Below are 13,774 nucleotides of genomic sequence, written 5' to 3' on the forward strand. Positions count from 1 at the left end.
CCCACCAAAAAAAACCCCAAAATATACTGCAATAATCTTAAATATATTTTGCAATAATAACCAGGTAAATTTGACAATGTTATTAAAATATAATGTAATTTTTCTAGTGACTAGACGCATACCATTTTCCTAATTTACATCCTGGTATTTAAGTAGTAGGTTGGCACTCATTTAAGTTCAGGACACATCTGAATGTACAGAACTCACCCTGTCCCTGTCTCTTGAATTATTTTCTTCAAATAGTTTTTCACATCATATCTTGTTTACAGTGTTTCCTTTTAGCAGTGAGATAAGCATGAGCTGGCACGAGCCCAGCTGATGTCTAAAACTGCAGTTAATAGCTAATCCTTTAATTTATAAATTAGGCACAGTAAGAAATGACCAATAATAATGTAATGGACTATTTATAATAAACTATGATAAAGCTATATAGAGACCAGAAAAATATCGAGGGACTTATATGCAAGAATGTTGCTGACCTGAATTCAATCCCAGGTACCTTGTGTTTTCGAGAAACCTCGCTGGATGCAGCCTGGAAGTCCAGGTAGAACCCAAAGGTGTGGCTGAATTATCTCTTGCATCATTCCTACGGTTGCCTCTCGGTGGTGGTCAATAACCACGAGACAGCATTGACAGGTCTCCTTAACGCAGCTCCCATCTCCACTCCAACCTAAATTTAATTCAGATTCTGTAGTGGTGATCTTTCTCGAAAGCAACTTACTCTTAACAGTACTCACGGTTCTTAGTATATTGTAGGATGGCAAAGCATGATTCTGTGAAAAAGAGGCTAGATCACTGTGGTAGACACTGTGATCTATCCTTAAATTCTTAAATCCTGGCGTAGTACAGACTCAGATATGGGTCATTCAGATCAAGTGGTGACACTTGGGCATGTGGCATTAACTTAGAGAAGAGGAAAAAGTGGTGTTTGCAGGACCAGCAGGAGAGCACAAAAGATTCCTCATACTACTGCAGAGGAAGCAAATGTTATAATTTAGTATTATTTATTTCTAGAATTTTTCCAATTTTATTTTTATTGGTGGTTTCCCAATTTCAGAAACTTCCAATCTTTATTTTTACTAGGAACAGCATTATTTGTGTAGCTAGATTAACAAAATTTTGCCTGTCCTAAAAAGGTTGTTACCCTTTACTAAATGAATGAATCAGTAAATGTATTTAAATTACAATTAAAATAAAAAATAGAAAATTAATGATAGATGACTTAATTGAAATAATTACCTTATCTACCAAATGGGGAAAGTTTTATCTAAAAGGGTTAAATATGATTTAAGTCATTTAATTATTATTTTATCATTGGTTCATTTACTTTATCTTTTAATGGAAAGATTGTCAAGTACAACGATTTTCCCAGGATCAGATACAACTTTCACTGTGTACTTTAAACTACATAACAGACAATAATTCAACATTTAGATTACTTACTATATCAATTATACTTTTTTTTCATGACTTCATATGTAATACTCATGTATATAAAAATGAATAAATATAAGTGAGATTCTTGAGAGTATAAAATTAAAATTAATAAATTGTGGAGAAATTACATTAACATCAATTCTTTAAAATTTAACATTAATTCTTTAAAATTTATCATAATAAGCAAAGTTAATTAGGAGAAAGACAAGACCAGATGATCTCATTGATCTGTTGAATGTAGAGAAGCAATGTAAAAGTAGGCAAAGGAAATGAAAAACTCTGATGCTGACCTCAGAAGTGAGATTACCAACTGGAAATAGGAAGAAAGACTGGTGGGCTATGACAGTGAAAATAACAATGAAGAACGATTTTTGGCACTTTGACACAGATGTGGCTTGGTTACATATTTTGAGACTTACCTCAAAATCATACTGATTTCTGATCAACATTATCTCACTAAAAATTAGATGTAAAAGGTAATACAAAAATTTATTAAATCCACTTATTTTATAATTAACACAACTAAGATCCATATTTGTTGAAAGGCCTAGAATTAATGAGTTAATCAATATCACAATAACCAGCAATAATATAAACAATCATATCACTCCCTACCTGTACAGCTAAAACTTAGTATTAGAATCCTTCTCAGTACAAAAGTCACATTAATAACACTTTTTAACTGGTCTGAGACAAAAATACAAGCTGGAATCATGTTCTGGTAAATAAAAAATAAATTTAAAAAATCATATTAATGTATGCATATTATTGGATGACATTGAAAAAACATCATATTTCTTAGTTTGCTGATGTTCATTAGAAAAGTCATTTTTACTTGAGAGATCTTTATTTTTACTTCAAGATGGATATGAATCACAATTAAAACTTTTATAAGGACCTCCGATAGATATAGGAGGGCTTTTGCCCTACATGCACTAGCACTTTAGGTTTGGCTCTTAAAGATGTGTATATATATATATATATATATATATATATATATATATATATATATATTCAAAGAGAAAATTTGATTTTTTAAAATTTTGGCAGTTATCTTTTTTTGATTGTTTTGGTTTTTGGGCCACACTCATTGACACTTGGGAGTTACTCTTGGCTATGCTCCTGTATTGGGGGTGCTCCTAGATTGGGGGTCCACTGTTCTATTGCTCCAACCCCTGTTGTTGTCTTTTAATAGCACCTTTGCTTTTCTAGTTGTCATTTAGTAAATTCATGTTTACGTTTTTTCCCTATTACTGGCTTACTTTGTGGTTATAACCTATTTTAGATAGTTAAAGAACTGTTAGTGGCAGCAAATAATGTACTATAAACTCAAAATATAGTTGAAAGTCATACAAAATCAGAAAACAAAAATAATCTGTATTTTAGAGATTATTTATATAATCATTGGGTAATTAAAGTATTCTTTGAACAAAATATTTTTTTGTTTTTGGGCCACACCCATATGATGCTCAGGGGTTACTCCTGGCTAAGCACTCATAAATTGCCCCTGGCTTGGGGGGACCATATAGGACGCTGGGGGAGCGAACCGCTGTCCTTCCTTGGCTAGCACTTGCAAGGCAGACACCTTACATCTAGCACCACCTCACCAGCCCCATGAACAAAATATTATCTTTCTTAATCTTGCATAATTCTTTCTATGACCTCGTATTTTATTATCAGAAAACTCAACTATGTGACTCTTATAATATTCCCAATAATTAGATTTTAGTGGCCAATCAGCAGAATAGTATTAAAATTATGAATTAAATGGTATTTGTCTTACCAAAATTTTCTGATTATAATACTTTTAAAATATTTACTTTTCTATGTATAATCATCTGTAGTTGATATTATGTGAAATATATGCAAATTATATCATAAGAAAAAAGGAAGAATTAAATGCTGAACAAACTTTTGGCAAATTACAAGTGTTTGATATTATACATATTTTGGGTAAATGTATGCATTTTGGCAATAATTAAAATTTGAATTGTTTAAAATTATTAATCAACTGAGATTTATATGACTTGTACCACTCTCAGCTAACCCATGATATCTTCTATAACTAGTTAAGAATATGAATTGTTTTTAAATAATTTAAGATATTACATATATTTATTAATACATATATAAATAACTAGGCAAATGACTTTTTTGATTTGATAGATGAAAATATGATAAAGTGGTATTTAATTTTTTTTTCAAGGAATGTAGACTAGGCCATCATTGCTTTTCTGTTTTGATTTGATTTTGTTTTGGGTCCACACTCTGCAATACTTAAGGCTTAACTCTTGATTCTGCACTCAGGGAACACTCCCAGAGGTTAAGGGAACACTCATTGTGGGGTTTGTATGAACCATCTGTGGTATCCCCCTACGTGTTCCTTTCATGTTAGGCCAGTGCCATAACCCTGGTACTATCTTTTTTTTTTATTTGTTTTAATTGTGTACTCAATAGTGTCAAAAATGAAATACTTCTTTCTAAAGAAATAGTAATATAAAATAAATGAAGTAAGACATTTAAATTATACAGCTAAACAAAATAAATAATACAAAATAAAAATAACAAAATTACATGTTGTTTTATGATTTGTTATAATTGCTTATTTAATATTGTCAAATTAAAATATTTCTTTCAAAAATAGTTAACATTATTTAATAATAATTTGTATAGTATGTAATGCACTACTTGTTTAACTAAACCAATATATTTATTTTATCTTCATTTATTTTATACAACTCTGGGAAAAAGCAAATTTACTATGATTCTGGAAAAACTTTTGTTTGTAGTTGCCAACTATAAGTAAATCTTTTCTGATGTAACCTATTTCTCTTTAAGTATCAATAGTATTTATTTAAATTTAAAATTATTGGGAAACTTATATTTTTATTTTTTCTTTTTTGTGGTGGGGATTGGGCCACACCTGGTGATGCTCACGGGTTACTCCTGGCTATGCGATCAGAAATCGCTCCTGATTTGAGGGACTATCTGGGGAACCAAGGTCTCTCCTGGATCAGCCACATGCAAGACAAATGCCATACTGCTGTGCTATCAATCCATCTCCAGAAACATATATTCAATAGTTAATAATTTCAAGTGATTTCTTTTTATGATTTAAATTTCTTTTATAAATTAGCTGAATGTATTGTAAATTTAATAATTACTACTGAGGGGGCAGAGTGATAGCACAGTGGTAGGACATCAGCCTTGCACATGGTTGCCCAGTATGGACCTGGGTTTGAACCTCAGCATCCCATATGGCCACCCAAGCCAGGAGCGATTTCTGAGCATGTAGCCAGAAGTAACCCCTGAACTTCATTAGGTGTGGCCCCAAAACCAAAAACAAAAAAATAAAAAATCACTATTGAATATAATAATAACAACCTCTACTATTGCCATTAATCATATGATGAGAATAAAATATTTATTGAGAGGATAATATACATTAAAAATCTCTCTAAAAAAGGTCTTACTGTATGATGACCAAAAGGCAGCATATTCCTGGTACCTAGATGCTATGGCAACATTTTTTATTTGATACAAATACTATTTTCTATAGATATTGTGAATGGCATGCCTGTTATGAAAATATGAATAAAGCAGTATATGAGAATTATCTAGCTTCATATTTCTCACACCATCTTACTCTGATATATTTGCCTAAAAGGAGAAAAGAATATCAAAAATCAAGCGTAACTACAATTAAAATATTTGCCCAGAGTCTACTATTAATAAGTGTTTGGTTTCTTATATGATTCATCCAAAATTTCTTGTGTTAGATAAAAATAGAAATATAAGATTTCTGTGACGGCCAAAGTAATAAACAGTGGGTCGGGCATTTAACTTGAATTCAGCTGACCCAGATTATATCTGTAGCATCCCCCAATGATTCCTCAAGGCCACAAGGAGTGATTCCTGAGCTCAGAGCCAGGAAATAACCTCTGGGCAGAGCAGTGTGCAGCCCCAAAACCAAAATTAACTTTCTTTTGTCTAACAAAATTTATTTTTGATTTCATAATTTACTCTCAAACTCTTTATTTTTGTGTTATGTTTTGGGATCACATTCTCACTATTCTTAGGGCCTATTCTGGCGTCTGTGCTTAATGATCACTCCTGGAGGAGCACAGGAATAAAATGGAGCTAGGAATCAGAACCCGTAATTTGTGCAGAACAATCACTTAACCAGTTGTACTCTCTCCACCCCTAAAAGGCTTTTGAGATATGTTTAAATAACTTGAATTTTTTGTTTGTTTGTTTTTTTGGCAAAACACTCAGGAGTTACTACTGATTCTGAACTCAGAAATTGCTCCTGGCAGGTTCAGGCCACCATATGGGTGAGATGCTGGGATAGCAGGTCAGCAGTGTGCAAGGCATTAAGCCCTATTGCTGTGCTATCACTCTGCCCCTAAATAATTTTAATTCTTATTTTTTTCTTCTAATGACTATTACATTCATTAGATATTTAGGAAATAAAGAAAACAGTATGGTTGGAAAAATAGTACAGCAGGTATGGTTCTTGCCTTGCATCTGGCCAAGCCGGGTTCTATTCCTGGCACAGTGTATGGTTTCCCTGAGAGCAGTACCAGAAATAAGCCCTGAGTACTGCCAGATATAGCCATAACAACAACAACAACAACAACAAGTCAACCAAGCAAACAAATAGAAAACAGAAGATATTTTGAAAATAAAAGAACTACAGAAGGATAATTTTATCTTGGAAAATATCACTTTCTTTTCATAAACTATAATATATTAAATTTTATATTATATTTATAGATATAATAAAGTCCATAATTTTTTTAATTATGCTGAAGCTTGGCATATTGAAGGTAAAGAGAAAATACATAAAAGCCAACCTCTTCATTTTGACTACCACATTTAATCATGGTTACACAATAGCACCAAAATTAAGACAAAATACAAGAATTACAGTAGAGATCTTAAATTATATGAGCTCATTGCATGCTTTAAAGTTCATATATTCTGAGAAAATATTTTCACTGCCAAACTTCGCTGCATTTTTTCTTCAAAGGAATATAACCCAATATACCTCAAAATTTAACAAAAGATACAATAGACTGATTTTTAATATATATCTTATCTACAGTTTATGGAGCAGATAGTCCATTTAAATAGAAAAAGATTGATTTTACATAAAGCAAGATAGAGTACAAAAGCACAGCTTTTGTGATTTTGGTAATATTGCAATTTTACAAACATATTGCATAGTATGTGTAAGAAAATAGTTCCGCTTTTTATATATCTATATATATACAAGAAAACATTTACATGAAATTACAAAAGAAAATAAATGAGTAGTGGACCTGGTTTAAAGAATTTATAAATAACGAGACACTAAAACTTGAAATTTCATATCTCCAATGTTAGTCCTTGTATATGTCCTTGTATATGTTTAACCCTGTTTTGATTTATTTATAAATATTCAAACAAATGAGATATTATAACTGCAAAAACTTAAACAGAATCACAGTTCATTATACCTCATATCCTGTACTTGTTTTTCACTTACTTTCTCAATGCACAGTCATTTCAATCAACACTTAAAAATATAGCCCTCTAGTTCTAAAAGTGTTTCAAATTAATTATATTTTCCAAATAAATTTTGGCAAACATTAAAGTTTAAAATCTGCTGAGAAAATCCTTTCTGGACCCAATTGAAGATATAGTATTTATGTATTGGTTTTATGACTATCAAGGAGTTTATTATGCAAGTATAACGGGTAAATGGACTTCATTAACAAATATTTCCTTCTAAAACACAGCATTTATTAATGATCTATAGCTCAGAATAACTGCAAGGAGGATGTTCACTACACCCCATGTTGCAATGTAAAGCCCTCCTATTCAGCTGAAAAAATTAGTAGAAGCAGCAGTTAGAGGAGTTAAATACATTAGAAATCCCAGTCTTTGGTCTTGAACATTTAAACATCTAGCAAACTATAGTATAAAACAATATGAATAAAAGTGTTCAATGAAGATATTCCATAATTTATGATAAATTTAAAAGAATGAAGATATAACATCTTTTTATTCTGTGATGGTATGTTCCAATGTTCATTACTATAGTATATACTAAATACAAGAGAACATAATTTCTCTAAGTACTTTTAGAGACGGCTGAAAAAGCAATTTTAATTAGATCATAGCTACTAAAAGAATAAGGTGGTAAGACCTAACTCACATGAAATTCAAAGTGTTTTGGCATTGATGGGTGTCTAGAAAATTTGGCCATTAAATGTTTTCAACTATTTTAATATTATTTTTGTATTATCTGCTATAAAATATAGCATTAAATGTATTAAAAACTCTCCAGTCCTCTATTGCTGCTTTATTCAGGGTCTTACATGATGATTATTGTAATTATTCATTGGAATTTTTACTGTAATAAATGGTATTCTTTTTAAATGAGGCACTGACCAATTGAGTTATTCCGATAGAATCTGTTTAAATTTTAAATGTTCTAGTATGAAATAATACTTTTAGCAGTTGACCTTTCTGATCAAATTAACTTTTTTCAAAATAACAATGCTTTTGTGGCTTGATGGGGAAAGTAATATTGAGTGATAAACAAATTACTAATTCGTAATTTGTAATTACTAATTCATAATACTTCTATACTTTCCTAGTCATCTTTTAATAAGAGATATATTAATTTTCTTTGTAAATGTCAACCATATTACTAAAGATTAATAATAATGCATGAATTATTTCAAAAGTTAATGTCAAGTGGTAAGAGCTGGAGAATAGGAAAGAAAATAGAACGGATAATTGGAAAAAATGATTAAAAATTTGCATTTTTATATTTTTAAGTAGAATTAGAAAGAATGAAGAAATTAAATAAAAAATTTTTTTCAGGTTACTAAACCCATGATGCCAATTTTTTAAAATAAATAATAAAATTTGTTGTCAAGTAACCAAAATTAGCTTCATTTGATATGATTTTCCAACTGACAAGTAAAAAGTATCCAAAGTGTTTATTATTTCTGAGGACCACATGACGACGTAGGAACAAAATTGGAAGTAAAATTTGTATTTTTATTTTCATAAATTTGTGGTATTTTCATAAAATATTCCAAGATAAAAAGCATGAAGTTCTCTTGACTCTTAGGTAAACAATTATCAGGTTATTATAAAGTGTATGAATAACAATAAGGAGAAGAAATACTAAGATATAGGTAAAAATACTGGAGTCATGAAATAGTATCAGGAAATTGGGCTATCAAATTCTCATAGGTGTATACTAAAATTATTTATTGAGGGAGGAGAATATGTGTCCTTTGCCTTTCTACTTTTGATTCAGTAAAACTGAACTCAAATCTGTCTTAATTTATCTATACTTAGCTAAGGAAGTAATGATAGAACACTTGTTATTCCTCTTCTATCATTTTTTCTCTTCCTCCAATTCTGGCTACTTTATTTTAATTCCTTTATTGCCCATTTATATATAGCTAATCATCTATAATTTTTGATTTAGGAAAATTGAGATTTGTAATATATAAGCAATATGCTGTGAGACTATGTGATTAATATGTACATATTGTAACAAGATTTTTTTCTTATAAAAACAGATACTGACTTAGATGGGAAAGCCTCTACAAATAAACTATTAATAAAGAAATATTTCTCCTTTTAGAAGAAATTTAATAGACTCAGATTTTGAGTTGATATTTAGATTTTAAGAAATCTAAAAAGCTACTGAAATACTTTTAGATTACTGTTTAGTATTGAATAGAAATATGTTTAAAAGCCACTATTTTTCATAAATTGAACATTTTCCATCATCTAGATATTATCTAGATGTAACATAGTATTTTTAATTGTATTTATAACATTTCAGAAAAAATTAAATAGAAACTTTGACATGATTGTACTGTAATTGTTTTTACTTTTTTCTTATTACTCTTTCCATATTTTCTTGTGACATAAAATTTAAATTTTCAGTGGCCTCTTCCACCTCTTGTAATAGTTGTTCTTAGAATTAGAACATGTAAGAACTGGGAAAAATCTCAAGAGACCATTTAATTCAATACTTTTCTTGTAAAGTTGAGTAAACTGAATCCTGGAGAGATTCCCAGAGTGCCTAAATCAGCTCACTGATTAGTAGAAGACTGAGAAAAGATTAGAAACAGGGCTAATTACTAATCAAAAGAATTGTTCCCATTTGATTAAGAAAATTCTAATTGTTTTAATCTTGAAACGTTTAGAATTTGAATATGTATCAAATTAATATATGGTGTTTTTCATAAAAGTTGAGAATAGAGATATTAGTATCAATTCTCAAAATTTGTGTATTCAAATTGTATTTTTAAAAAAATAATGAGGCTTTCCCATATTAAATTCTAATGTTTTAACTTAAATAGTAAAGCATATTACATGAAATTTTAATAACAGCAATTCTTAGTCAAATATTGATTTAAAGATTTATGTAATAACCTCAAACATAGGTCAAATTCTATTTGAAGATAATGAAGCTGAACTAGTTTATTGACTCTTTAGCTTGGTACTGAATGCATTCAGTTAAATGGAGCTTTTCAAATCATTTTCCATGTTATTCAAACAACATAACAAGGAAAATGGTTCAGTTTGTTGCTTCTATTAGCTAAATTTTTCTCCTTTTATTTATCAAATTGTTTCAATAATTTCCCTTTACTCTGTGCTGTTGGAACTTCAGCTTTTATGATTTTATTTAAATTGACCGACTAACTAAAGCTTCCACACACCTACAATAGTGTTCATTGGGAGAAAAAGAATAAATGACATGTGAAAATTACAGACTTACCTTACAGTAATCAAGTCATCTTCCCATAATAGGAAATATTAAGTATTGTTTTACATTCCTGGATTCTGTAAGTTTCAAGAATTCAAGTTAAGGAGTGTTGTGACAAAGAAATCTACAGTATATTGGAATATTTATTAGGAGCTATTGTTATATATAAATCATAGGGAATGGAAGGAACTATGATTTTTTTGATGCTAGGGTACTTTAACATTCTAATAAAGTAACTAAATGTTAATTACTGAAGAAAATATGTCTATAGTCCTTACATACATACCCAATAGAAAGAACACATTTTTATTGAATTTGTTAATGCTTATATTTTTCATTTTTTAACCATGAATTTTAAATTGTATATCTAATCTCCTTAATCTTAATATCCAATAGAACACAGATATATTTCTGAAGATTATATTCCAATGGAAAGTGAATTCATTCTCAGTATTATGCATCACATTAGTATTTATTTATTTAGAGGATGTTTGAATTTTAGCAGAATCAAAAATAAAGTGAATGGAAGAAACAAAAATTGAACTTTTAGAACCTATATGAAAAGATAGCATGTGAAATTAAAATAAAATCTATGGATTCCACATCATCAATATTTCCCTCTTGGTCCTACCTTATATTGCAGTAAATTAGATGTTTTGTTAAAAGCAAATACTTCACATGCAATAGCCAAGTAAATACTATATAAGGCCATTCAGATCTGACAAATGACAGTATAATGGCATTTTGTTAATTCTGTAAAGATAATATTGCTGAGTGCTTTCAAAATTGCCTAATGTACAAAATTCTAGACTTAGTAGACAAAGAGTAACAACACATTGGAATTAAAGAAACAAAACTCAGGGTGGAATTCGGTTCTATTTTGTTTTGTTTAGTTAAAAACCATGTATTGAATTGAAATTTTAGTAAAGCAAGCATTACATAATGCTTCAAAATTTTAAAATTCGGGGATAAAAGTTTACATCCAAAAAGATGAATGGAAAATTGTGCTTTCAGACTGTAGAATTAGTTTTCTTACAGAGTTAACCATTTCATCTTGCCATTGGATACTGGGATTTTCATCTATGTAATGTATATATGTGCAGTTCAAATCCAGGTCCTGCAAAAATCTAAAACTGTGTGCTTCACTTCATGTAGCAAAGGCACCTATATTATTCTCCCTTTTGAGCACGAGTTATGATCCAGTTTTCCTGCTGAAGATTTTCTTCCACTGCTGTCACTCACATGCTCTGTCTTAAGTGGTACAGTATATAAGAGAAGTGGCGATGAATCTCTGCTTACACTTAGAAAAAGTTGCTCCGTGGACCATTTGAAGAAGCTCTGGACTGATCACAAGGGAAACCGAGCAGAACTGTGAAGCAGACGGACAGTAACAAAAGGCTTTTCTGGTGTGAGGAGAAATCAGTCACTTCAGCTCCACAGGCATATGTTGCTACTGGACTGACATGTCGAACCTACTCCTGCAGGAGAAAGGTAAAGTTTGCCGTTGGGGCAGACACACAGTTCATATACTGTCTGTCGAGTATTTGAGGAGCTGGATGAAGATGAAAAAGAGCCAGTTGGTAGATTTCCCAGCCGGATTGTATCCGCATTCAAAAATATCTAGGGGGAAAGAAATTGAATTTTAATTCATCTTAGCATACTTCATTGCCAGTGATTTACAGCATGAACTAATAAGAAGGCACAACAGATAGTCCTATTGGTTTAGCTGGCATGCTATGTTGAACAAACAAATTAAATCCGCTGGTATAACTCAAAATGCTCTGCAGCAATCTTCTCCTTTGAGAAACGCTGCATTTCAACAGAGAATCCTCCATTAGGAAAGCAATATGCTGAAGGGTCCAACTCAGAGTTTCAAGCAGCACAGACAAACGATCTTGACAGACCCTTCCAATTTTACTTAACTGCGCCTCATTTAAAGAAAATACAAAGAAATAAAGATACTCATGCTGAGTATAAAACAACTAATAACAAATAAAACTGTATGGTTTTAATGTTTAATTATATTAAAAGACAATTCCTTTGTAAAGACTATATCAAGCTACATAATTAACAATTTGTACTTAGTACCCAATTGGCTAAATCTTTTGTTTTGTTTTGTTTTGTTTTGTTTTGGATCACACTGGGGGGGGGGGGGCGCTCAGCTGTTACTACTGACTCTGTGCTTAGTCTCCCTAGCCAGGAGCATTTCCATTTCTGAGCACATAGCCAGGAGTAACCCCTGAGGGCCACTGGATGTGGCCCAAAAACCAGAAGAAAAAAAAAAGAAAAAAAAAAAAAGAAAGAAAGAAAAAAAGAAATCTCACCTGGAAGGCTTGGGGGACCATGCAGGATGCAGGGGATTAGAACCCTCTTCCATCCATCATCCATCATAGGCAAATGCCCTATGCTGTGCTACCACTCCTTCTATCTAAATGTTTTAGTTTATAAAATTACTTCACTTATTTCAATTTATTAAATAATTTATAAACTAATATTATTTATTTAAGTTTAATAAACATTTTATTTATTTTACTAATTTAAACAAAATCAATTAAAATTAAATTAAAAATGAAGAATGGATAGAGACTAAGTGGAGTAGTACATGGTTTCCTAAACTCTGCTTCAAAAATGGTCCCTGAGAACTGAGCCAGGGTACCCAAAACAAAAACCAAAGACCAAATGCATCACAAATTTTAATGAGCAAAGAAAACACTTCACTAGTTATCTCTTAATTCTATTATCAAGTAACTTATAGATAATTTATTATCAAGTAAATTATAGATAACTTATTATCAAGTAACTTATAGATATCTAGTGGAAAATTTAATTTGATAGAAGATCCAGGGATCATTTAATTTTCCACATGTTTTTTCATGTCTTATTTCTATGTATTTTTTTCCCACCTCTCTCTCTCCTGTTCTATGTATTTCTTACTACTCCAGCAATAGTCCCTTATTTTCTTTACATTGTTGTTTGTTTTTTTTAGTCTATAATATAATTGCTACAGTTATTTTTCAAAAATGGTGAATAAAACTATGACATTAGTTGCTAATGATGTGCATTCATAATTATACTCATCAATACTTATACTTATTAATTAACCATATGTTGATAATGTGATTAAATTGGTATTTAGTCTCCTTACAATTTTAACTTTCTCTGTAGTAAAAATCCCTAATGTTATATTAAGTATGTATTTATTTACTGCTTGTTTGATTTATTTGCAAGGAAGATTTATGCAGACAGAAGCTCTTTTGTTTTAGCTATAGAGTAATACACTGATTTGTGCCAGTCTGTGCAAAATAATGCCCACTCATGACCTTAGCCATTTCTCTTCCATCCATGATACAAATATTAGTATCCATAAATGATGTTTAACTTTTTTATTTTTCTTGGATTTCTGATGCTGATATATACATATTCACTTCATTTTCTCTTCCCATAGCAATTTTCTAATATCAGTATCATACTATACAGGTCACTTTTTATATTTATAATCATACTTGTACATCTCCCTACTAATATTTTACTTAAAGTGTAGAGCTTTGT

The 13,774-nt window shown here is 30.6% G+C and overlaps 1 protein-coding gene across 1 annotated transcript in view; it reads right to left on the reverse strand.

Moving 5' to 3' along the window:
* Positions 1 to 11,101: 11,101 nt before the first annotated feature.
* SGCZ (sarcoglycan zeta) overlaps positions 11,102 to 13,774 on the reverse strand; it is a 1,030,117-nt gene continuing 1,027,444 nt past the window's right edge. Inside the window, exon 8 of the mRNA XM_049772438.1 lies at positions 11,102 to 11,845. Within this exon, the coding sequence (XP_049628395.1) occupies positions 11,654 to 11,845 (192 nt within the window). The 3' untranslated portion in view covers positions 11,102 to 11,653. The remainder of the gene's footprint in view (positions 11,846 to 13,774) is intronic.

Source organism: Suncus etruscus, chromosome 4 (assembly GCF_024139225.1).
Source record: "Suncus etruscus isolate mSunEtr1 chromosome 4, mSunEtr1.pri.cur, whole genome shotgun sequence".
Lineage (NCBI taxonomy): Eukaryota > Metazoa > Chordata > Mammalia > Eulipotyphla > Soricidae > Suncus > Suncus etruscus.